Here is a 26,120-nt window from a genome sequence, read left to right as displayed (position 1 = left end):
ACGGATTTATAATGTAATTTAGATCCGTGACAATACTAATAAAAAAATAATGTCGGGGTTTATAGATAAAAACTGGGATATACGATAACTTATCGTATGTCCCAGATAAAAACGAACAAATGGGTTAATCTTGACTTTCTTTTCAATACCATGTTCTTTAAACTTTAAGAGGCTATAGACATGGAGCTTTTTATATTACATAACAATAAAAGGCTATTCTCAAAGTGAAATAACTCACCTAGTTTTCAGTTTTTCAGTTTCAAATGGGGTTTGTAGCTTATAACTAGACTAAATCTAGATTCTACCTTTTATCAGGAAAATATATAAAATTTCATTTAGAAAATAATTTATAAATTCCTCCCGCGCGTTTATATTTACGCATGCGCATTCTGGCGAGACTATCAAATAAACAAGTAGGGTTAGTATAATATTGAACGCCTCTTGAAAATGTCTGCAATTCTAAAATTAGGACGTGTCAGGTCAATATCGGGACTTTTTCGGACCCAGAAAGCATGCATGTCGGTGGCACTTCCGCAACCAAACCCAGAACCGGACATTAAATATACAAAGGTAATGTTTTTGTTTTGCTAATTAGCTATATGTAAGACCAGATCATCAGATCATTTTAGGCATACGTGTATAATTATCTGAGTTATCTAAATGTTCAAGCTTAGCTGCAGTATTTTCTGTTTATTTTTTTAACACAAAATAGAAGGTCACCTATTAGCTGAATTGATATTGCATAGCTGTATGCATAGCTGTATGCATAGGTTATTGATTTATAGATTTATCAATAGGTAAATTATTGATTTTAACGATGGAAGAACGCATATATACATGTATGTATGATAAATTGCGTAAATTACATGCAAGGTTATTGAAAACATAGTGTGTTGGGCACTAGACGCTAGATATTTGTTTTTAATTATTTGTGAATTATATTTTGTATGTGGTTGCTTTAAGTTAATAATAATTTTAACAGGTAAATTACACCAACTGGTATATTTGTTTCTCCAAACATTAATCTGTTAATTTATTGTTTTCAAATCTTATTTTGTTATAAAATAATTATTTATTACTTTACTTGGTTTAGAATAGCAAAATTGACCAGATTTATATTTCATTTTATTTACTTAAATAACAGTCTAGAAATGTTGATATTTGAATTTGAAACAGCGAGTTTACAACACTTATTTCGTTAGAGTTCTGCATGAAATATTTCTCTCATTTAGGTATTAAAGGATTTACTTGAAACTTTATACATATCTTCAGTAGTACATAGCTCATTTTACAAGGCCCACAACTCCAGCATGATTTTTTTCTGAGTTACATGTCTTTTTAACTGAAGCAGTTCCTGGGTGGTTGTGGGTTTTTATGCAAGTTCTTTGACAATAACTCAACATGTACTGAGAATAGCCTAACATGAAATTTATATGTTTTTCAATGTAGCAGTTTTTTGTTGTTGATTTTTATGATAATAAAATTTTATTTTTTAGAAAGTATACATTTTCATAGCAATTTATGTCTGTTTTGGCTATCATGATACGCTTGATTGAAGTAGGGAAATAGCAGTAATGGCCTTTTCTTATAAATGGTAAAATATTCTATGGCAGTCAGCCCAGCTTTAAATTTTGAAATATCCAATGTTACTTGAAAGAATATTGATTTTTCACTAAAATAAATGAATGATTTTGCAGCAAAATTATAAAAATTGTTTCCCTCTGACCTGGCTCTGTATTGTTAGAAAGTCTGCAATTAAAGTATTGATGAATGATCAGTCTGCATATTTTCAACCAGTTTCAGTTGACAAGATGTCCATTATTTTTAACAGCTTGATAGCAAATATTATCATTATTCACATTCTAAAAGTATAAACTTTATCAGTTTTTAATACTGTTGAAATGAAATTGTGTTTTTGATTTTTTACAGGTGTTTATCAATAATGAGTGGCGGGACTCTGTTAGTGGCAAAACATTTCCGACTGTTAACCCAAGTACCGGAGAGGTCATCTGCCAGGTAGCAGAAGGTGACAAGGTAAGAAACAATCTATAGTAAGATAAGATCTCTGGTTCTTAATGTGCATTGAGATTAAGAATTTATGTAAGGCGCCCTACCTTAGCCACAGATATATATATACATATATATATTTAGCTCCATGCCTAAGTGAATTGTTAAACTCACAGAGTTCAAATCACTTGCCCCACCGGGCTGTTTTAAGTACTTAGGAATTTTTTTTATTGGATCACAACTTCATTCATAGTGGTAAAATTACATCATCCTAAAGTGCCATTGTACAGCTCGCGACTCATCTGGCACCCCCCATGCCAGATGAAATTCCCGGCATGGGTAAATCTAACAGAAACACCAGTCTTGATATGCAAGAAATTATTATCTAGAAGTGTTCAACCTTCACATTTTAAGAGATAAAAAAATTTGGTTGTTCACACATTTTTAGTGCATGAAAACTGTATAATAATTGTAATAAAGTTTTAAGGTGGCCTATTTTTTTTCAAATATATAAAAACCAATTACAATATTTAACACAATGGGTTATTTTTGGATATAAGTCTAAAGCAAATGAATAACAAAATAATAATTATTAATAATTATCGAAGCGTGTTGTTCAATGATTTTATTGTTTTTTTGTTTTGGTTATTATTACTTTCTGACTTAAAGTACAGGGTTGTCATAAAAAGGTGGCTGGAGGCCAAAAATACTGTCTCAAATGCATTTTGGGGCCGCTTCAAAACTTACAAAACCAAAATACTCTTTGTTTTATATGATATAAATCTTATAATCATTGTCTCAAATTCAAAATAAGCCTTCTTAAAACAATCATAATGACAACCCTGATTTTAAGTATATAAAACATTATAATATCTACATGATCTTGATCTACTGCAAATATTATTGTTTGAATAAGAAAAATAGAATGCTTCCAATATGCCTGTATGAAAGAAACTATATTAAGCAATATAATAGCAAAATCTACTGCAAATATTATTGTTTGAATAAGAAAAATAAAGAACGCTTCCAATATGCCTGCATGAAACTATATTAAGCAACATAATAGCAAAATCTACTGCAAATATTATTGTTTGAATAAGAAAAATAGAACGCTTCCAATATGCCTGTATGAAAGAAACTATATTAAGCAATATAATAGCAAAATCTACTGCAAATATTATTGTTTGAATAAGAAAAAAAGAACGCTTCCAAAATGCCTTTATGAAAGAAACATGTTTGAATACATTTATGCCTTTAATGCAAAAGGCGCACATATGAACACATTTCTGAATGGTGAAGCACTTTTTAAAATTGCACCATTACATGTTTCCTTTGTTGTATTTGTGTGAAACTTAACTTCAGTAAGTGTTTGCATCAAACCAAAACTCCTTTAATTTTTTGCACAAAATAAAGTATTTTAAAATACACATAAACCATCAATTTATCTCTTCATGTAATTATACCCCCACCACAAAATGTGGGGGGGGGGGGGCTATAATGGATTCGCTTTGTCGCGTCGGTCGGTCCGTCCGTCTCCATTTTCGTGTCCGCTCTATAACTCCTATACCACTTGAAGGATTTTCTTCAAACTTTGCTCAAATGTTCACCTCAGCAAGGGGATGTGCAGAACTCATGTTGCCCATGTGTCAGCTCAAGGTCAAGGTCACAATTGAAGGTCAAATATCAAACACAATCATATATTAGACAGTATGTCATGTCCGCTCTGTAAGTCCTACAATAATTGAAAGATTTTCTTCAAACTTGGCTCAAATGTTCACCTCAGCAAGGGGATGTGCAGAACTCATGTTGCCCATGTGTCATCTTGAGGTCAAGGTCACAATTGAAGGTCAAATATCAAACAATTAAATATAACACAATATGTCGTGTCCGCTCTGTAAGTCCTACATTAATTGAAAGATTTTCTTCAAACTTGGCTCAAATGTTCACTTTATCAAGGGGATGTGCAGAACCCATGTTGCCCATGTGTCAGTTCAAGGTCAAGGTCACAATTGAAGGTCAAATATCAAACTATCAAATATTACACAGTATGTCATGTCCGCTCTGTAAGTCCTACACTTATTGAAAGATTTTCTTCAATCTTGGCTCAAATGTTCACCTCAACAAGGGGATGTGCAGAACCCATGTCACCGTTTTGCCTGCTTAAGGTCAAGGTCACACTTGAAGGTCAAAAATTGACTTAGAAAATGTTCTTAAATTTTAACATATATCTGAATATTTCTGAATCTAGGAAAGGTATTTACATGAAACTTAAAATATATATGAAGTGTCACAATTAAGGTATGCTTGTCAAGTTTCATAACTCTGTATTGCATTTAAACAAAGTTATGTCCCTTTTTAATCTTCAAATTTACATACAATCACATATTAGACAATATGTCGTGTCCAATCTATAAATCCTATACTAATGGAAGAATTTTCTTCAAACTACTCAAATGTTCACCTAAACAAGGTTATGTGCAGAATCCATGTCACCTTTGTGCAGTCTAAAGGTCAAGGTCAAAAATTGACTTAGAAAATGTTGTTAGATTTTAACATGTTCTTGAATATTTCTGAAAGTAGCACAGGTATTTGCTTGAAACTTAAAAGATATATGAGGTGTCACAATTACAATATGCAGGTCAAGTTTCATAACTCAGTATTGCATTTTGACAAAGTTATGCCCCTTTTTAAGTCTTTAAATTTACATACAATCAATACTAGAATATATGTTGTGTCCGCTCTATAAATTTTATACTAATGGAAGGATTTTCTTCAAACTTTACTCAAATGTTCGGCCCAACTGGACGATGTGCAGAACCCATCTTACCCTTGTGCCAGCTTAAGGTCAAGGCCACACTTGAAGGTCAAAAATTGACTTATAAAAAGTTTAGTATATTGGGAAAATGAAAGGTTATTTGTAACTGTTTCGAACATGATTTGATAAAAGATATTTATACTATTACCTGTACAATTAGTCTTTTTTTCACCAGAGATAATTTCTTTTTATGTATTTGTGCCACTTAAGTTATTTCCTTAACCACCTTTCCAAGTCGTCTTCTGTCAAGGACATTGGTGGGGGTATGAATCGCATTCAGCGATAGTTCTAGTTTGAATATGTCAATTGTGTCATCTGGCATGGAGGTTGAGGGGATGGGGAGACCTAGTGGTATTCTGGGGTTATGGTAGTTTTCAGGTATTTCAGCTAGACCTTAAAAAAAGTAATATAATTTATGCTTACAGTGTTTGAGTTCTAATTTCTAATTTCTTTTTTTTTTTCAAATGTAATAAAACTAAAGACTTTCATTGCAAGTCTATTACGTTATTGTAACATATGACTTTATTTGCCCTATAGGCTGACGTAGACATAGCCGTAAAAGCCGCCCAGGATGCCTTTAAATTGGGATCGCCATGGCGACGTATGGATGCTGGTGAAAGGGGCTACATTCTCAACAAAGTTGCTGACCTCATTGAACGAGACAGAAAATACCTTGCTGTAAGTTCCTCTTTTAGATAATAATGTTTCTAATCTTCCATTTCATTGAAGAATTATAATGATAATCAAGAGATGAACCGTTTTGACCAAAGTAAAGCCTTGCCATTACCATATTTGCTTGTGCAGTGAAGAGGATAATCCGGCCCACCTCTCATTAAATTTGATACTTTTTGCAATATCAAATGGGTTTTTTATAACAATAGCATTGATATTTGAAAGGTCATTTATCAGTGAAAGTACTTAAACAGTCCTGTTTTATACAACAATATGTTTACAATGTATTAATAGTTTGCTTAACGTACCTTATAATAGGTTGAATTAATTTACATTTATTAGATAAGTTTCGTGTTACATTATTTGTGAAATGATAAAAATCCTCATATAGATTGAATGAAATAAAAAGAAAGTAATATGACTATGAGCCGCGTCACGACAAAAGCAACATAGTGCATTTGCGACCAGCATGGATCCAGACCAGCCTCAGCGCAGTCTGATCAGGATCCATGCTGTTCGCTTACCAACTCTATTACAAGTAGAGAAACTGATAGCGAACAGCATGGATCCTGATCAGACTGCACGGATGCGCAGGCTGGTCTGGATTCATGCAGGTCGCAAACGCATTATGTTGGTTTTTTCAAGGCGCGGCTCATATGTATAACATTATATAGTACAACCTTAGTATTATGCATCATATGGAAATTAGATTTATAAGGAAAATTTATACATTCATTTGCATACCTTTAATGTGACCTTAAAAATATGTTTTATGGTCTTTTGGTTGTACTTAACGGTAAATATTAGAAAACCTTTTACGCTTAATTTAAACAGCTGAGTGCAACCTCCTCTGGTTGGTTATTGAAACATGTTTGTTTGATGTCTTATAAAGATATTTATAGATAAACGATAACACTATTCAAGCTATCTAGATTTATCTGGTCCAGGACGACCTATTTATTCAACTTCTATTTAAAGATACAAGGTAAATAATTACATGAAACTTGATCTTTGAAATTTGTTTATGGCTCATTTATAATTGTAAACAGATAATAAGGCTGCTGGTTGTTTACAAATGATACAAAGTAGATGGCTGTCAGCTCCACATATATGTTATCTAAATGATCCCTGAAAGAAAAATTGTCAAATCATTATTACCATGCAGTTGTTCTTAAATTTCATGAGAAAATCTTCAACATCTCTTATTGTGTTCTTTCAACAAATAAAATAACTTGTTGATTTATAGTAGATAGACACACAAAGGGTTGAATTGAAAAGAATAAACATAAAGAGTTTTAACTTGACTCTGTGTTCAGGAAGTTTAAGTGTTATATATGAAATGTTACTAAATATAATTATTCTTCCTTTAGTCAGTGGTTTTTAGCTCGACTATACGAAGTATATGGAGAGCTGTCCTACTCGCCCCGGCGTCCGTGTCCAGATTTTAGATTAAAGTTTTGGTGCAGTAAAATATTTTTCACTATTACTTTGTCATTTCTTAAGGTATCAACTTCAAACTTCAAATATATGTTCCTTATCATCAACCACATCTTATGTGACAAGGTTCATAACTCTAGCACCAATATTTTCAGATTTATCTCCCCTTGAACTTAGAATTTTCCTTAAAAAATACTATTTTTTACTGATACTTCTTTATTTCTTAAGGGATCAACCTCATACTTCAATTATATGTACATTATCATTATCCCCATCTTATGTGACAAGGTTCATAACTCTAGCACCAATATTTTCAGATTTATCTCCCCTATAACTTAGAATTTTCCTCAAAAAATACTATTTCTTACTGTTTCTTCTTTATTTCTTAAGGGATCAACCTAATACTTCAAATATATTTACGTTATCATCATCCCCATCTTATGTGACAAGGTCCATAATTCTAGCACCAATATTTTCAGATTTATCTCCCCTTGAACTTAGAATTTTCCTCAAAAAATACTATTTCTTACTGTTTCTTCTTTATTTCTTAAGGGATCAACCTCATACTTCAAATATATTTACGTTATCATCATCCCCATCTTATGTGACAAGGTTCATAACTCTAGCACCAATATTTTCAGATTTATCTCCCCTTGAACTTAGAATTTTCCATAAGAAATATTATTTTTGACTGTAACTTATTTATTTCTAAAGGGATCAACTTCATACTTCAAATGTATTTCCGTTATCATATTCCACATCTTATGTGACAAGGTTCATAACTCTAGCACCAATATTGCAAGAGTTATCTCCCCATAAACTTAGATTTATTTACTAGAAAAATGTTATTTTTTATTTTAACTTTTTTATTTTTAAAGGTATCTACCTCAAACTTCAAATACTTATTCCTTATCATCAATTACATTTTATGTGACAATGTTCATAACTCTTGAAGCAATATTTACAGATTAATCTCTCTTTGAACTTAGGTTTTCTTTAAGAAATATAATAACTTCTTTATTTTTTAAGGTATCTACTTCAAACTTCAAATATATATTTCTTATCATTACACAAATGTTGTGTGGTAAGGTTCATAGCTCTAGCATGACTATTTCTAGAATTATTCCCCTTGATCTTGGAATTTATGTTAACAAATGTTATTTTTTTACTATAACTTAATACATAATTATACATAATTGATTTTTCTTTCATAGTTTTGTCCTCCTTACTGCGTCCAGTATTTTATTAGTCGAGCTTCGCTGTCTCCTGTGACAGCTCTTGTTTAATACTGGTTTTAGGCTGTCCTAGTCTGTGTGCACTTCTTCAACCATTCTAATAAAATGCGAGTCAAGTAATTGTCATTATGTTATCTTGTGCATATCTTATCATAAGGAATTTGACCTTGATTCATATAAGACCTTGATCTTCAAGGTAACGCATATTGTTCCTATATTTTTTTTTTGTCTGAAATTAAAACTGGCTATAATTGTCTGAAATTGTATTAATAACAGATACTTGGACATAAAAACATGTTTGACAATTCCTTCAACTAGGTCAATCTTGTTATAACCTTGACCTTTATATGACCTTGACAAAATAATTATTATCAAGTTGAGCAATTCAAGTTTGGCCTTGACCTTTAAATTATTTTGAACTGCAAATTATTGAATTTTCATGAAATATTTTCCAAATTTTGAAAGTGAATAAATGGATTTTATTAATTTTTGGACAAAACAAAACTCTATTTATTTTTGGACAAAACAAACTCATAACTTAAACATAACAGAATTGATGTTTTTTCTTATATAAGGAAGGATGATGTTATTCATTTATGAGGCATATAAGTGTGCCTTTAAAAATTGTTAACAAAATTCACTTTTGCATTCTTTGCCTTAATTGGCCTGTCCACAAATTAGCAAAAAAAGAAAACGATAAAAGTTAAGATGGATTTTCAAACAAAGGGTTATCTGTAACATGTTGATAAATGCAAACAATTGAGGTGGAAAGTTCAAGGTTTACATTTGTCCTATTGTAATACACATATACACAGCTTGCAATCTTCTTGATAGCCTACAATCGTTTGTACATGTAGGTTATTCAGAACAGTTAATACAGATATTTATAGTTTTGATCTCCATTAAGAGAAAATTAAAATTGCTATATTCTTAGTTTACCAAATTATCCTCAGATTGATCTGAGGTTATCAAGTTCATTTGATTTCCACAGAAAAATATCTGAATTCTTTTTTTTTTCCTGCTTGAATTTTTGTTTTCTTGCTACAGAGTCTGTCTGTCTGCATGTCACAAAACTTGTGTGGACTACTGCTCAAAAATTTAACTGGTGCAATTTCAGCTTCACTGAAGCTTGTTTGAAGTACTCTTGCAGTTTTATCCAAACTTTACAGGAATTATCAGTACTATTCCTAGTCTAGTTGTGCATACTGTGGTCATTTTCCATTTCTGTAAATTTTGTCAGATCAGGTGATTAGCCTTTAATTTGTTTTGTTTTTTAAAAGCTTTGTCCAGACTACTTCTCTTATCAATACTACTTATTCAGTTTGAGTGAAACAGGATTGATTGAAACATCAAGAACTTGCTAATAATAAATGGGTTTTCGAGTTGAATGATTTTTGGCTGAGTTATAGCCCTTGAATAAAAAAGATTTTTGCTTGTTAACATTTTTTGTGTCAACTGTAACACAGTAGCTCCAACATGCTACAAAGAAGCAGCAATACACATAAGGAACAAACTGGTCTATCACCTCTAAAAACAACTGCTTAATTTGCTATCGTCAAGAGACACATGTAAATCACTGATCACTCTAATGTTTCAATAAGTAATACATTTACAGTTATAATTCATTTATATAAAGTTTGCAAGTTTAAAATACAGAAAAAGGATGTTCAAAGTTAAATGTATAATCACATTAATTCTGATAATTTACCTTCATAGGCAGAGAGATGCATGTTGATAAATGGAAAAGTATTCATTTTGAAACGCCTGAGAAAATTTCAAAGGACATACAGCGCATGTTTTATTCAAGCCTTAAGTAAAATTCATATAAATACATTGACTTGATAGATAGTAATAATAAAAAACATGCAAAATGCAAGCTGCAATTTATAAACGATTTTATGCATCAAAGAATCTGATGTAATTAAGTTTTCATTTTCAATCATGATTTTATATTTACGTTATGAAATAAGTGACATTTGCGATGCACCAAGTAGTAAATCAATGTACTTTTAAATGTAAATTAATCAACTTTGAAAATAAATGCATGTAATTTAGAAATAATATCGGTCTTAGCGGTGTTTATTGGCAGTTTAACACCGTTTTTTCTTCTTTGTCTATAGTGACAAAATCACGAGGAGTTTTAGAATACTGTATATATAATGCACATTCTTAAATTTATTTTTTTTTGTCAATCTGACAAAAGATAATGTAGATTCAAAATTTCGCATAATCTGTAACGCCTGAGGATGTAAAAATGATTGAATAGTATATATTTTAACCATTAAGGAATTTTGAGTTTTCTGTCTAGAAATGTTATTGCCCTTGATTAAGTCAAGAAGTTTTTGGACTTAGAATATCTGTCATGTTGCAGTTCGGATCAGAATATCATTCCCAAGGGGACACGCCATACAATGTGGCCAGCAAAACAAAAGTTAAAAGGTGTATTTCTTATTAAGAAATCTGTTTATTTTCTTTTAGGAATTGGAAACATTGGACAATGGTAAACCGTACAATGTGTCCTACAACACCGACCTTACTCTTGTTTTACGTTGCTATAGATACTATGCTGGATGGGCAGACAAAAATCAAGGCAAAACCATTCCTATTTGTAAGTCAACTTTCCTTCATTTTTTGAGAATGTTTGATAAAAATTGTACACAGTTTTATCCCCCCCCCACCAAAAAAAAAAGTTAACTTTTGGTAGTTGCTATTGCCCTGCTTCTTAAATAAACTTTTCATTTGTAACATAAATTTTCAAAGGTATTAACGTTAATTACTAAAGGGTACTTTTGAACTGAACTATTTCTACCCATGCAACCAGTGCAGACCAAGATAAGGTGGTATAACCATGTTGTCTGATCATGATCTGCGCTGTTAACAATTCTGACAGTCATTACATATTTTGAAAGTTTTCCTAAAAATGTTGAATGGTTTTATCCAGATTGAAAGATTGACAAGTCCATTCAAAAATATTTACTAATAATATAACTTAGAAAGGCCAAGATCACCTATCTCTTTTTAACTTACCATTTTTAAGTTTAAATGGGTAAAAATTTAGTGCTAAATTTGTGAACAGTCGTTTGTTTACATCAAATCTGCACGTAATTTTTTCAAGTACATATGTACTTGTAAATGTATTTTATGCAATAAGAGACAGAGACCAGTCATGAAAAGGCATACTGTCTTGTATAATTGCCAAAAAAAAAATGTAACACATTTGAATTATAGTACTTTTTGTATGTTTTAAGATGGTAGATAAGTGAATCTTTCATGTGATCCATCACATGATATATAGTTAACTGTCCTATGTTTTATGTAAGTTTGTTGCATAAATTATGAAGGTGATTGATAGATGTGAAGTATATTGATGAGAAGATAAATCTTTATGTGTGTTTTTACATAGAGAATATAGAGGTTGTTTACATCAATTTTATAAGTGGAAATGTATAGTCTTTATGCTGAATTATTGTCAGTGTTAGCCAGGGGCTGATATAAAGTCCCATAATCAATCCAAGATAGCCACATTTCCTATAAATTGTATATAAAAATATTTCAAATATCTGTAAAAAAAAAACAAAAAAAACTTGAGATAAGTTTTAATTTGTTTCTTGAAATATGTGTCAGAATATTTCAGTATATTCTATAGATAAAATTTAAAGTCATAGAAAGGTAGCAGCAGCATTAGCAGTAGTAGTAGCTGTAATAGTCACTGTAGCAGCTATCTGTAGTAGCTAGCCATAGAAGTAGTAGCAGCTAGCAGCAATAGTAGCAGCAGTAATAGTTGCAGTAGTTCAGTAGCAGCTAGTAGTAGTAGCTAGCAGCAATAGTAGCAGCAATAGTAGCAGCAGTAGTTCAGTAGCAGCTAGCAGCAATTGTAGCAGCAGTAATAGTTGCAATAGTTCAGTAGCAGCTAATAGTAGCAGCTAGCAGTAGTAGCTAGCAGCAATAGTAGCAGCAGTAGTTCAGTAGCAGCTAGTAGTAGCAGCTAGCAGAAAAAGTAGCAGCAGTAGTTCAGTAGCAGCTAGTAGTAGCAGCTAGCAGCAATAGTAGCAACAGTAATAGTTGCAATAGTTCAGTAGCAGCTAGTAGTATTAGCTAGCAGCAATAGTAGCAGCAGTAGTTCAGTAGCAGCTAGTAGTAGTAGCTAGCAGCAATAGCAGCAGCAGTAATAGTTGCAATAGTTCAGTAGCAGCTAGCAGTAGTAGCCAGCAGCAATAGTAGTAGAAGTAGTACTAGTCATTTTCCCACAAATTGCCAGAAATGCTGTACAATTATGTTCACATAAACAAATCTATAAAAAAAGTCATGTGCTCTGTCTTGGCCTTGATTAATTTTGAAGAAGCATTTTATGTTTATGTTAATGAAAGTTTGTGGTTTCAATTTCATGTACAATTAAATGGTTTTTAAGTACAGAGAAACCACCGGTAAAGACTGTCACTTAAAAAAAAATCTGTAATAATAAAATAAGCATAAGTGGTAGGCATCGTAATAAGCAATATAATGGCCCCTTTTTTCTTAAATTGTTCAAAACCTTATTAATCTAGGTATAATTGTTAACAATTTTTATTTAATTATTTATTACTTTGAAGACAGTAGTAAGAAATAGCTTTGACATAACATGTGTTTTTTCAATTGTTAAAGCCTTGAAACATGATTGTATTTCAAATTGTCATATTATTTCTTCAATTTAGTATTATTTAATATAAAAGTTAAAATTGATTGTAATTGATAGTTTAAATAATGATAACAGTAATCATTCAGTTATTTAACAATGGCCATGAAAGTCTGCATTTTATTCATATTATATCTTATTTAATTATGTAATTTAATAATTTAATAATACAATATTTAATAATTGAATTCTCATTCAGTGCACCTGTTTCTGTAAACATACATGCAATAATTTTGAAAGTTACACTGATATTTCTGAATAAAGCTTCTTTTATTAACTTGATGAAACATGCATTTTATTTGTGCAATGGTAGGAGCTATGAAAATAACATAATTAACCATTGCCACAATAAATATCTTATACTTACTTCACCATCTTTCAATGTGGACAAAAACCGTTCATCATTTTAGGGACAATTTCACAAAATAAGTACTGAATGTATAGTGAATAGTGCAGACCATGATCAGACGTCACATAATTATGTAGATTCTGTCTTTGTCAGCAAACTAAGAGTAAAATGAAGACTGTGACAGTCATGTTTTTTTTATACATTTACAATGATTATGAATTTATGTATTATTTACGTTATGTTTTTGTAATGGTGTAAATTGGTATTGGTAATGGTTTGGTAATGTGTAAATTGCTTCCTTTTGGTGACTTCATGATATTATATACTTAAAAAAAACATCATGAAAGAAAGCTATCCTGAAAATTACCATGAAACCATGAAATTGGAGGCATTATTCAGTAACTGCTTAAATGCCACTTGAACAGAAATAGTTTAGATAGGTTTTAACTTTGATAATGAATCTCAATTTTATCAATTAGGATGATTTTCATCCACAACTCTAGTACACCATTTACATTTAATAAAATTTATCAAACTGAGTTTAAAAATGTTAACAAATCCCAAGGAAATAAATATAAAGAAAATTGTTAAATATATATACATGCAGCCTACAATTATCAGCAATAAATTTTTTCTAGGTATTGACCTTGAAAATATCTTGAAACTATGGTACTTGAATGACTAATGAAAACCACAAGTTCTATGACATTTTATGTCCTTATTTAATATGATAAAGCGTTTTATTGCGGAAATCTAAGCATTGTGAGAATGTGCCACCTTGTTATCAGGAAACTCAGATGTTTCAATGTAAACAATAATGATAGGGAGAGGAAATTAAATGTGTTTTTTTTTCAGTAAGCACTTCATGGAAATGTATGATTTGATCAATGTTGATGTACTGTCCAATCAACATCTTATTTATTTTATTTTTCTGCTTCATACTTCTTGCCCCTCACCAATGTGGGTTTTAATCCCAACAGGAACTTTAGGATTCTTCCATGTGAGGAAGCTTAGTATAATTCAGCTGGCTTACGGAACGTCGGTGGTTCTACTTGGGTGCCCGTTTGTGAATGAAATGAGCCGCATCACGACAAAACCAACATAGTGTGTTTGCGACCAGCATGGATCCAGACCAGCCTGCGCATCCACGCAGTCTGATCAGGATCCATGCTATTCGCTATCAGTTTCTCAACTTGTGATAGAGTTGGTAAGCGAACAGCATGGATCCTGATCAGACTGCACGGATGCGCAGGCTGGTCTGGATCCATGCTGGTCGCAAACGCACTATGTTCGTTTTGTCGTGTCGCGGTCCAAATAATTCTCGGAAGGGCACCTAAGATCTTTCTCTACCAGTAAAGCTGGAACGTTGCCATATGACCAATGCTGTGTTGGTGTAAAAGTTTGTTTGTACCCCGGGATAAGATGGGAAAAACCCACATTTGCCGAGTTCTGGTTAACATCTATTACATGATGGGGTCAGGTCCGTTGTTTGGTCACAAACAATGTTTCCCCATTTATTGACATGAGAATGGTACATAAAAGGTTTAAAGCAATAAAGCAAAAATCATAATGCTTGAATTAAATAAACTAAATTTTTTCAAAAATATGGCAGACAGTTATGTCATTGATTGCCTTGGTAACATGAATCTGTTTCCTATTTCCAGGGGGAGATTACTTCAGTTACACAAGACACGAGCCAGTTGGAGTATGCGGACAAATTATCCCTGTAAGAATAATTATTTTGTTGTTGTTTTTCATTTATCACAGCTCATTTAATATAGAGATCATTACATTCATTAGAGTCTGGTTGAAAATTTTGGTTGTTTAATTTTCAATTGTTCTAATTGAGAGAAAGTTTTGGTTTGATTGTGGACGACAAAATCATCCTCAGCTATTTGCTATTTAAAGAATAGGGAGAGATGTTGCAGTCAACTAGCCTTGTTTGCGTAACACTGGTTAAGTGTTTTGCATGCAGTTTGGTATCTTCAAAACTACTGACGGGAATGGGTTGAAACTTCACACCTATATCTGAGAGCATAATAGGAGGTCACTTTCCAAGGCCCATAACTCTAACATGGATTTTGTAAGAATTATGGCCCATTTTGAATTCAGAAAATTCTACATTATCAAGGCTCTTGTTTAACAATCAGGCACTGAGAGTAGCTGTCTTGACAGGTCATGTTTTTACTTAAAAATGTATTGATACTGATCATATGTTTTGTTCTTTCCTCAAATTTTGAACTTAAAATATTGTAGATTATTGTGGCTCTTGTTTTACTATCAAACACTGAGAATAGCTGCCCTACTGGCAGGTTATGTTTTAACTTTAATGTACTGATACTGATATGTTTGTTCTTCACATAAACCTCTACTTCAGATCAATAGGGTCAATGTCCTTTACCATTCCACCCCCCCCCCCCCTTATCCCCAATGACAATACACCTTTAAAACCTATTAAAATTCTATTTTCATAAATCTTCAACTAAACACTAATGTGTAAATTACATGTATTTAAAACGTCTTTACGCCTGTTTTGAAAAATCCTAAAATCTAAAAACCTGTAAAATACATGCTATTTTACACAAAGTGGGTTAACTTTAGTTGTCAAGGTATTTGTGATATGTCAACAAAATGCTAAATTTATTAATGTAGCTCTTAAAAACCCCCTACTGTCAATAAAGATAGTTTTTTGTCCTGTTTTATGTTTGATAAATAACTTCCTTGCAAGTACACAAAGTCATGTGGTTTGTGTATTAAAATTGTCCCATTTATTTTCCTTTTTCCTCAATAGTGGAATAAGCTGATTAAAACTGTTTGCGTAACTATAAAAAAAAGAAGAAAAGAAAATGTCATATTATGACATTATATATGAATTGCAACATTTAAATTTACGCTATACTTCCAACACTTACCAATAAAAATTTCTGTTGTGTGTTAAGTATGGTTTCCATTGCAAATGACATTTGCTTTAAATGCTATTTTATGTTGAAAAAAACCCCAACAAAACAAGCTTATCATTCTTTTAGATTATTTTGTCATTTGCACGAAATAAAAAATGGCAGCAGTGTAATAGTCACTATGTTGATTATATGTATTTTTATATTTCAATTATGAAGTATGTCTATTGAAAAAAATGTTGTATACATTAACAAAGTGTTTTGACCTAAAAACATTTCATAGACTGACAATTAGGACAGTTTTACCATAAAAGATAACCTAGCTTGGCTGACTTATGTATAAACTACTGGTATCAAATTTGTTAATCTATACTGTAAGAAAAGTTGCTTGACCTTGATAAATTGATACTGTTGAGTGGAGGTAAACAATACAAGTCAGTTAATGGAATCAAAGTACTTAAGGCACTGCAGGCAGATTTGTATTTTTGCAAGATTATTTATTTGCAAAAAAAAAAACAACATTTAATACTTTAAAGTTTTCATTTGAAAAATAGAGCCAATTTCTTAGTCCAGTTGCACTATTTTCCAGTTGAATTAATTTCTGCAGATATCAGTAGTTTATTTTCTGGCTATAAATAAAATGAACAAAGCTCCAAAAATGATGTTTATATTAATTTTTTTTATAAAAGTTACTTTCTCACCGATTCTTAATTGTGTATTCCTAATGATTGAAATTTATGATTTTAGCCATCTGTTTCCTTTCACATAAGTTAACTGTCAGATTTTAAGATTTCATTTATATGTACATATACTATTATTTTTTCTTTCCCATGTTTTTCTTGTAGAACTTCAGATTTTAAAATTTCAGTTTACAAAATGTTTGTATTTGTATTAACACCTATTTTTTAACATTTTTTCCCAGTGGAATTTCCCATTGTTGATGCAGGCATGGAAGCTCGGACCAGCACTAGCAACAGGAAATGTTGTTGTCATGAAGCTTGCTGAGCAGACGCCCTTGACAGGACTTTATATTGCCTCCCTTTTTAAAGAGGTAAGGCCATTACTAAGATAAAAGTGAATGGTCAACAAATATGTTTAAAGTATATAATGCTATATATCTGCTCGGAAAAATATTGTTTATATTTTAAACGAGATTCTCCCAGTATTTAAATACTGGAATCTTGAATTCTTTATCCTTTTGGGTGTTTAACCTTTTACCTCATGAGCATTTTGTGAAAAATATGGCTGTTCTCATTGAAAAGCCTCCTGTTACAAGTTCAAACTGCTATGAAACTATGAAAAATGCTTGAAAATACTGATGAATCTTGGCACAAATGTCGACTGGACCATAGCCTTTGTAACAGCATGCTCAATCTTAAATTTCCTGTTACCATGGCAATAGGGGGACGTTTCAAATTTGCCAGAAATCACTATTTTGCACTGTGTTTTTCCTTCAAAAATGATTTCAAAGTGCTGCAACTTCTCAATTGACTGAGATTGAGTAAAAGGCTTTTCAGCGTTGGTTACACGTTACCTTGCAATCAACCTGAGATCATTTTTAGTCTGTCACATGTTCAAAATGTTCTTGACGATGACGTGAACTGCCGCCCCCTTCAAACCTCGAAATAGAAGGGGGCACATGCCCCTTCTGGCAACCCCTTGATGTACCTTTTTGATGGAGGGCGGCACCGAAAAAGTGATCACTTTTAACAACATTTCTCAAACAAAAAACTGTTTGGGGCCTAAATGGGGTAGTTTTTCACTGTTTGAGGCCTCAAAAAAAGGGGGGATCGAAAAGCCGTCAAAACACGACTATATGAGGTAAAGGGTTAACTAATTATTCTCCCAATATTTTGATATTGTTATCTTGAATTCCTAATCCTGTTGGCTGTTAAACAAATTATTCTTCCAATATTTTGATATTTAAATCTCCAGTCCTTAATCCTATTAGCTGTTTAACTCGGAATTCTCCAAGTATTTTGATATATTGAAATAATTTAGTGTACAGTATTTTGATTATAAAACAAATGATGAAACATTCAACACAAAGTTTATTCATGGGAATTATTTAGCATAAGCTATAACTTTTAATCACAAATGAAATTCTCCTGGAAACATTGAAAGTAGTGTTCTGTGTTATCTGCATCAGATCTGAAATTTTATAAACATCTTGTCTATCTTACCCCTGTATAAAATCAATCTTTCCTGTTAAAATACAGCAGATTCATTCTTATGTGGTAAAGAAAACACCTGTTTTAACAGTTTCATGTAAGAAAAGATAAATCTTAATTTACTGAACAAAAAAAAAATTATAAGAATTTGGCGGAAAGTGGTGGGGTGAGGAGGATTGTTGTATAAGTCACAGGGGGTTGTTGTTAATGAATTATTATGCTGAATACTGCCAAAACAATTCAAAAGAAAAAAAGTTGATGCTACAAAAGTTGATTTTAAAAAGTCCCTGTCAGTGTCTTAGGCAAAATGAAGAACACTGAGTTGTGCACAGCGCAGTGCATGCAGTCACAGGTTATCGGCGTGGGACCAAGCCCTACCCCTAAGGTACCACCCCCCAGGACCCTCTATACTACCCAAATATACTTCAATACATTCATACTATAAAGTTTATAGTATCAGTATTATATTTTTTGATAGAATTGTTTGATTTTGTATTGACATGTATTTTGAATGTATTGAAGTATATTTGTGTAGTATAGAGGGTCCTGGGGGGTGGTACCTTAGGGGTAGGGCTTGGTCCCACGCCGATAACCTGTGATAACAAGTAGAGAAACTGATAGCAGACAGCATGGATTCTGATCAGACTGCGCGCAAGCGCAAGACTGCGCGTAAGCGCAGGCTTGTCTGGAGTCATGCTGGTCGCAAACCCATTATGTTGGTTTTGTCATGATGCGACTCATTTATAAATGAAAATTAGCTGTATTACATTCTTGAACATTGAAATTATTTTTTACATCCCCCTATAAATGTTTGAAGTTTCATTGGCTTTTCATTGTATAGTCAATTTACCGGTTCTAATTAGATGTTAACTGATATAAAGAAATATTAAAATAATTTTTAAAAAAAGCTCAAAATAGTGAAGTAAGAGGGACTGTAAGTGTTTAGCTGTTTAAGATTAATTTTTTGCTCATTAGTATTTTAACTAACTTAGTCCTTGAACTACTTTTTGTATGTGCACAAACTGTTTTTCCAGGAACACTTGATGTTTAAAGGCCCAGTAGGCCTCAGAAATGCTATCCTTTTTATTTCCCAAAAAACTTCTTATTTTTTGGTATCTTGTGATAAAAAAATTACATACTCATTTGTCATATGATTGAACCATTTTTGCTTTATTGGCAATCGGTATAATTAGAGTGAATTAGTATTTTGTATGGAAGTCACAATACTACTTTGTTTACATTTTGCTACCTTTATGACACATATAACTTCACATTCAGTGCTACTTTCTTCAGTTGTTTTAACATCTATCTTGCTCTTAATCCATTGATAAAACATGATTAAACATATGACATGTTTTTACATTTCTAAAAAATTTAATAAATACAGATTTTTGAGGCATTATGAGCCTTTAAATAAATGGTTAAATAAATTAAATGAGGACAGTTTATGCAAAATATACTGTCATAATTTTTCAAGCTAGGTCAAGAAAACATGTATCTTTTGAAAGATAAATTAGGATTTATGCAAATAAAAAATAATAGAATACTAAGTTGAGGGTCATATTCAACATACTAACCCAATTTATGTGTTCCAAGTTCTTATGTTTCTTTCACTATCTATATATAAAGTATAGACAATTAATATTCACTGCTTTTTAGCTCGACTTTTCTATGAAAAGGGGAGCTATCCTACTCGCCCCGGCGTCGGCGTCGGCGTCACACCTTGGTTAAGTTTTTCGTACCACCCCACTTTATTTCAGAAGTATTACAAGTATGGCTTTGAAACTTACCATACTTGTTCACCATCATAACCTCCATCTACAGACAAGAGTACATAACTCTGTCAAGGTTTTTGACAGAATTATGGCCCTTTTTTGACTTAGAAAGTGTATTGAGCTTGGTTAAGTTTTTTGTACCACCTCACTTTATTTCAAAACCATTGGAGGTATTGCTTTGAAACTGACCATACTTGTTTACCATCACGACCTTCATCAACAGACAAGAGGACATAACTCTGTCAAGGTTTTTGACAGAATTATGCCCTTTTTGACTTAGAAAATACATTGAATATGGGTAAAATCCACTTATTGCCTTAACCCTTTGAGATATTGCTTTGAAACTTTTAATGCTATTTCACATCATTACCCCCATCTGTACGCAAGAGAAGGTAACTCTGTCAAGGATTTGTTTTAAAAATTAAGGCCTTTTATCGACTTAGAATCTTGGTTAAGTTTTTAGTACCAGTCCACTTTTTGACTGAACTGTTTGAGATATTAATTTGAAAGTTGGAATACTTGTTTACAATCATGATTCCCAAACATGTCCAGGAGAAGGTAATTCTGTCAAAGATTTTATTTGAATTATGGCCCTTAACTGTCAATGTTTTGTATTATAGGCAAGCACTAAAAAACTTAAAAAATCTAAAAAAATTCATTCCTATCCACTTGTTCACTTTACCATAAATTATGTCATATAAACATTGCTGTAATATTCAAGGGTATCAAACAACTAGTTTTTTTTTCTTTCTTACCAGCCCTCTTTTGACTTAAACATTTCAAACTTTGCTGCAGTGTTCAAGGGTATCACACAATTCAGTAAAATAATTCTTCACTAAATATCTTAATGCTCATGGCCATTGTTCACTTTAAAAATACAGAGATTCTTGTATTGCCTTTTACTGCAAAAACTTTTTTTATTGGCAAGCAATAAAAAAGTCGAGCGCGCTGTCTTACGGACAGCTCTTGTTTCAGTCTGCTATCTAGAGTAAAAAGTTCATTCACCCCATTTTTATATTACAAAAGAAGTAGAGCATTCCCAGACTGTATTGCTCTATTTATTGAAAAAAGTTGTATTTCCAGATTGTATATTGCTCTTTGATTATCTTGTAAAGTACTTTACTTAACCTTGGCATGATTTAAATACACAGAGTTTTGTAAACATCTTATCAATTTATGGATACAATGTCATGTATGTTCTCTATGTACTCTAGTGTTTACAGTGTTCAACAAAATTAATGGGGTTTACATTTTAAAAGCCGAAATGCCATAACCCTATACCTTTGTATTAAAGTGTTTAAACATGTTTAAAATTGTTTTTACTGGTAATATAACACATAAAGAAAGGAGATATAGAGATAATATGATCTTAGCTTAAGTTAAGTGTTTAAGTGACCTAGATGTAGATGACCAGGATGTTGAAAATTATAACCGATCTCAAAAAAAGGAGATCATTGCATCTTTAATTGCATTTGAATATTAACAGTTCATTAATCTAAATGAAATTTTTATTGATTTTTTTTTTCAGTTATGTTTTAAATGGCAAAGAATCTCTAGATATACATGTTGGATTCACCTCATATTCATTGGCCTCTAAAGATTAAGCATAATATGGAAAAATGCTTTTGATATTAATTAATCACAACAAACTTATGCTCTGACATCGTCCCCTGAGTTATTTTGAAACATTTATTTATAGTTCTCATGTTCGGTTTGTTGTAATAGATTTGATTGGCTATCACGGCTAAAGACAATATAACCTCTAATCAATTTCTCACAAACCAACTAGATCATTAGTCTTAAAAATACAACTGAACAACTTTATTCTTCAAAGGACCCAACATACAGGGCATCACCGTGTTTGAAATTAAGATTTGACTTTTGGAGACACTTAATTTTTTTGTTATGCTCCCCCAAGGGTGAGCATAATTATGGTGGCCACTTTGTCTGTCCGTCAGTTTGAAATTATTGCATTTTGAACTTCGTCAGGGACATAACGCTGAAAGTATAAAAGGAATGCTTTCCTGTATCCAAAACCTCACCCGGCTCAGCCGACTCTTGTTTATATATGTATTGTGCTATTAGAAACTTACAATATGTTCTTTTTATAATAGGCTGGTCTTCCAGAAGGAGTACTCAATATTATCCCAGGGTATGGACCTACAGCAGGAGCTGCAATCTCCAAACACATGGATGTACATAAAGTTGCCTTTACTGGATCTACTGATGTATGTGTCCTATTCTTTATCTAATTGGTTTCCCTAGTATTTAATTCTTAATGTTTAGTGTGTGGATAATCAAACTTTTCTTGCATATCAGACATGATTATAGAAAAACCTGTTTTACACCCCCCCCCCCCCCCCCATGTAAGACATATGCTATTTTAAGAAAAAAGTGCATAATGAAAATATCAGATTTCCTCATTTCTGTTCTGAAAATAATTGACATGTAATATGCAAGAAAAATAATCAAATACCGGCTGTCGGTGACCGGAATTATGATGATCTAGCTCTCTTGTAACTGTTAAGCAGAAACTCGGCAGAACCTAGCATCTTTACTGCTATAAACAATTAGCCTCGTGCTAGATATTCCGGTCTGTACCGGTAGCCAGTGTAAGATTCTTACATGTATAATGTAAGTCCTAATTTGTGACTTACAAAGGCACAGAGAGGGAGGCATCCTTAAAATTGCCAATTTAAGATAAGTTCAGGTCACTGACTTGACGTAAATTATTATTAAGTATTGTGTAAGATCTTTTGTTAGTTATAATCATTTGAGATCATTATCCAGCCACCTTAAAGAAGGTCAGGCATTGTACCCTAGTTCTAGCTTGTGTCAATGTTGATGAAGGCATTTAAAGCTAAATAGTCTATTCGTGACATAAAGTATGACTTTGAATATAACCCAAAAGTACATGCAATAGGGTATGTGAGGTGAATTTTAAATGTGGTAAAAGAAAACTATTCAGATGCATTTTCAGTCATAAAATATCATTATGTTATTAAATGCATCATCATTCTGTGCATGAGAAATTTTTGCTGAATGGTGATGCACATCTTTTACCGATTTATGTTACTACTTGCTTAATATTCTAATAAAATGTGCAATGAAATGTTTTTAAACACCAGTGATAATTGATGTTTTGGTGCAGTTTAGTGTTGGGTGTAAATTTATAGCTGCATTTTTCAATGGTTGATATTTACCCAGTCCTTGATGTTGATGTCACTTAAACATTCTTTTATGCATTTGTTGTCATTTGTAGTCATAAAAGCTGCATACCTGCAGATAAGCCAAGATATTTGAAGAAAATCAAACTTGTGAAAAATGTTGTAAAATTTAAAGGAAAGTAAAAAGATATAAAATTATAAAAGATTAAAGTAATACTGTACATGTTGTGTGTGATAAATAACTAGTTTTTGCAGTTTTCATCACCAAACTTCTGCTGTATGAGGCATTTTTATACCCCCAAAAAGGAAGTTTGGGGGGGTATATAGGAGTCACCCGGTGGTCGGTCGGTTGGTCGGTGCGGCGGTCGGTCGGTTGGTCGGTCCAGACGTCCGTTGCATTTTCCTTGTCCGGAGCATAACTTGAAAACTAATGGTTGGAATTCAATATAACTTCATACAATGGTCAAGCACATTGAGAGGAAGTGCAGTGCACAAGAACCATAACTCTATCATGACTAATTACAGAGTTATTGCCCTTTGTTACTTTTCCTTGTCCGGGGCACAACTTGAAAACTACTGGTTGGAATTCAAAACAACTTCATACAATTGTCAAACACAATAAGGGGAAGTGCAGTGCACAAGAACCATAACTCTATCTAAAGTAATTACAGAGTTATTGCCCTTTGTTGCTTTTCCATTGCTTTTTTTTTGTCTGTTACATTTTCCTTGTCCGGAGCATAACTTGAAGACTAATAGTTGGAATTCAATATAACTACATACAATGGTCAAGCACATTGAGAGGAAGTGAAGTGCGTAAGAAACATAACTCTATCTTGACTAATTACAGAGTTATTGCCCTTTGTTACTTTTCCTTGTCCGTGGCATAACTTGAAAACTACTGGTTGGAATTCAAAACAACTTCATACAATTGTCAAACACAATAAGGGGAAGTGCAGTGCACAAGAACCATAACTCTATCTTAAGTAATTACAGAGTTATTGCCCTTTGTTGCTTTTCCATTGCCTTTTTTTTTGTCCGGACCATAACTTGAAGACTAATGGTTGGAATTCAATATAACTACATACAATGGTCAAGCACATTGAGAGGAAGTGCAGTGCATAAGAACCATAACTCTATCTAAAGTAATTACAGAGTTATTGCCCTTTATTACTTTTCCATTGCTTTCTTTTGTCCGGACCATAACTTGAAGACTTATTGTTGGAATTCAATATAACTACATACAATGGTCCAGCACATTGAGAGGAAGTGCAGTGCACAAGAACCATAACTCCATTTTGACTTATTACAGAGTTACTGCCCTTTGTTTCTTTTCCTTGTCCAGAGCATGACTTTAAAACTACTGGTTGGAATTCAAAACAACTTCATACAATGGTCAAGCACAATAAGGGGAAGTGCAGTGCACAAGAACCATAACTCCATCTTGAATAATTACAGAGTTATTGCCCTTTGTTACTTTTCCATTGCTTTCTTTTGTCCAGACCATAACTGGAAAACTTATTGTTGGAATTCATTATAACTTCATACAATGGTCAAGCACATTGAGAGGAAGTGCAGTGCATTAGAATCATAACTCCATCTTGACTAATTACAGAGTTACTGCCCTTTGTTACTTTTCCTTGTCCAGAGCATGACTTGAAAACTACTGGTTGGAATTCAAAACAACTTCATTCAATGGTCAAGCACAATAAGGGGAAGTGCAGTGCACAAGAACCATAACTTCATCTTGACTAATTACAGAGTTATTGCCCTTTGTTATTTTTCCTTGTCCAGAGCATAACTTGAAAACTACTGTTTAGAATTCAGTACAACTTCATACAGTTGTCAAGGACATTCAAAGGAAGTGCAGTGCACAAGAGCCATAACTCCATTTTGAAAAAAAACCCAGAGTTACTGCCCTTTGATACTTTTCCTTGTCCGGAGCATAACTTAAAACGTACTGGTTGGAATCCAAAACAACTTCATACAATGGTCAAGCACAATAAGAGGAAGTGCAGTGCACAAGAACTATAACTCTATCTTCAGTATTTATAGAGTTATTGCCCTTTGTTCTTTTTCTTTGTCTTTCTGGACTTATTACAGAGTAATTCAATTAAACTTCATCAATGGCCAACCACATTGAAAGGAAATGCAACATACATGAACCACAATTATTTTTAATTGCCCACAACCATAACTCTATGTTTCAATTCTTTTACAAGGTATTCTGTTACTAGTAACATCCTCATTTCCGAAGCAGACTTGTGGGGGTATTAATCACATTTAGTGATAGTTCTAGTTTGCATTATATTGCCATTACGGTAAATCAGAGTGCATTGAATTGTTTTGTTTGTATTTCCACATTGATGAGTTCCTCCTGTCACACTCATTTTCAGGTCAAAATTAAGGTTGATATCACAATAATTATCACTAGGACCTGTAATAATAAAACAAAACTGACCAATAAATTAAAGTGCATCAATCTTTGTATGTAGATGTATCATGATGAAGTCTACCTGTCAGCCATTTCTAGGTGAAAAGGTCAACGTAATCTGATATACATATTGTCCTTTTCTTTGTAAAAAATCCAGCACTGAGAGAACTTGATCACACTTTCCTCTGACAACTTTTGTTTATATTTTGGTATAAAAATTCTTGATTTTACAGTGGACTGCCCCATTTTCAAAATTAGGTAAATCCATTATTATTTAATACCATATTTATATGCATTGATGATTTCTGTGATAGATTAATAATGAATAGCAAAGTACAAAGTTATGAATGAAGCAGTTAGGTAATTATACAATGTATATTTTGTAACAGGTCGGCCAGATTGTTGCAGCTGATGCCGCAAGCTCCAATTTGAAGAGAGTCACGCTCGAGCTGGGAGGCAAGAGTCCAAACATCATTTGTGCTGACGCAGATG

The 26,120-nt window shown here is 32.5% G+C and overlaps 1 protein-coding gene across 1 annotated transcript; it reads left to right on the top strand.

Annotated features, from left to right (window-relative positions):
- Positions 1 to 380: 380 nt before the first annotated feature.
- LOC132744781 (aldehyde dehydrogenase, mitochondrial-like) lies at positions 381 to 26,120 on the top strand (the record flags this gene model as incomplete). The annotated part of the gene is given in 8 exon segments (XM_060733561.1): positions 381 to 570; positions 1,930 to 2,034; positions 5,360 to 5,500; positions 10,645 to 10,774; positions 14,852 to 14,913; positions 17,007 to 17,135; positions 22,145 to 22,258; positions 26,018 to 26,120. Coding segments are annotated over 8 exon segments (907 nt in total), but the record flags the coding sequence as incomplete, so codon positions are not given.

The sequence above is a fragment of the Ruditapes philippinarum genome, unplaced genomic scaffold (genome assembly GCF_026571515.1).
Source record: "Ruditapes philippinarum isolate M1 unplaced genomic scaffold, ASM2657151v2 ctg1173_1_1_1_1, whole genome shotgun sequence".
NCBI classification, from domain to species: domain Eukaryota; kingdom Metazoa; phylum Mollusca; class Bivalvia; order Venerida; family Veneridae; genus Ruditapes; species Ruditapes philippinarum.
Note: the sequence above shows the minus strand (reverse complement) of the source record. Positions and strands in the feature narration are given on the sequence as shown.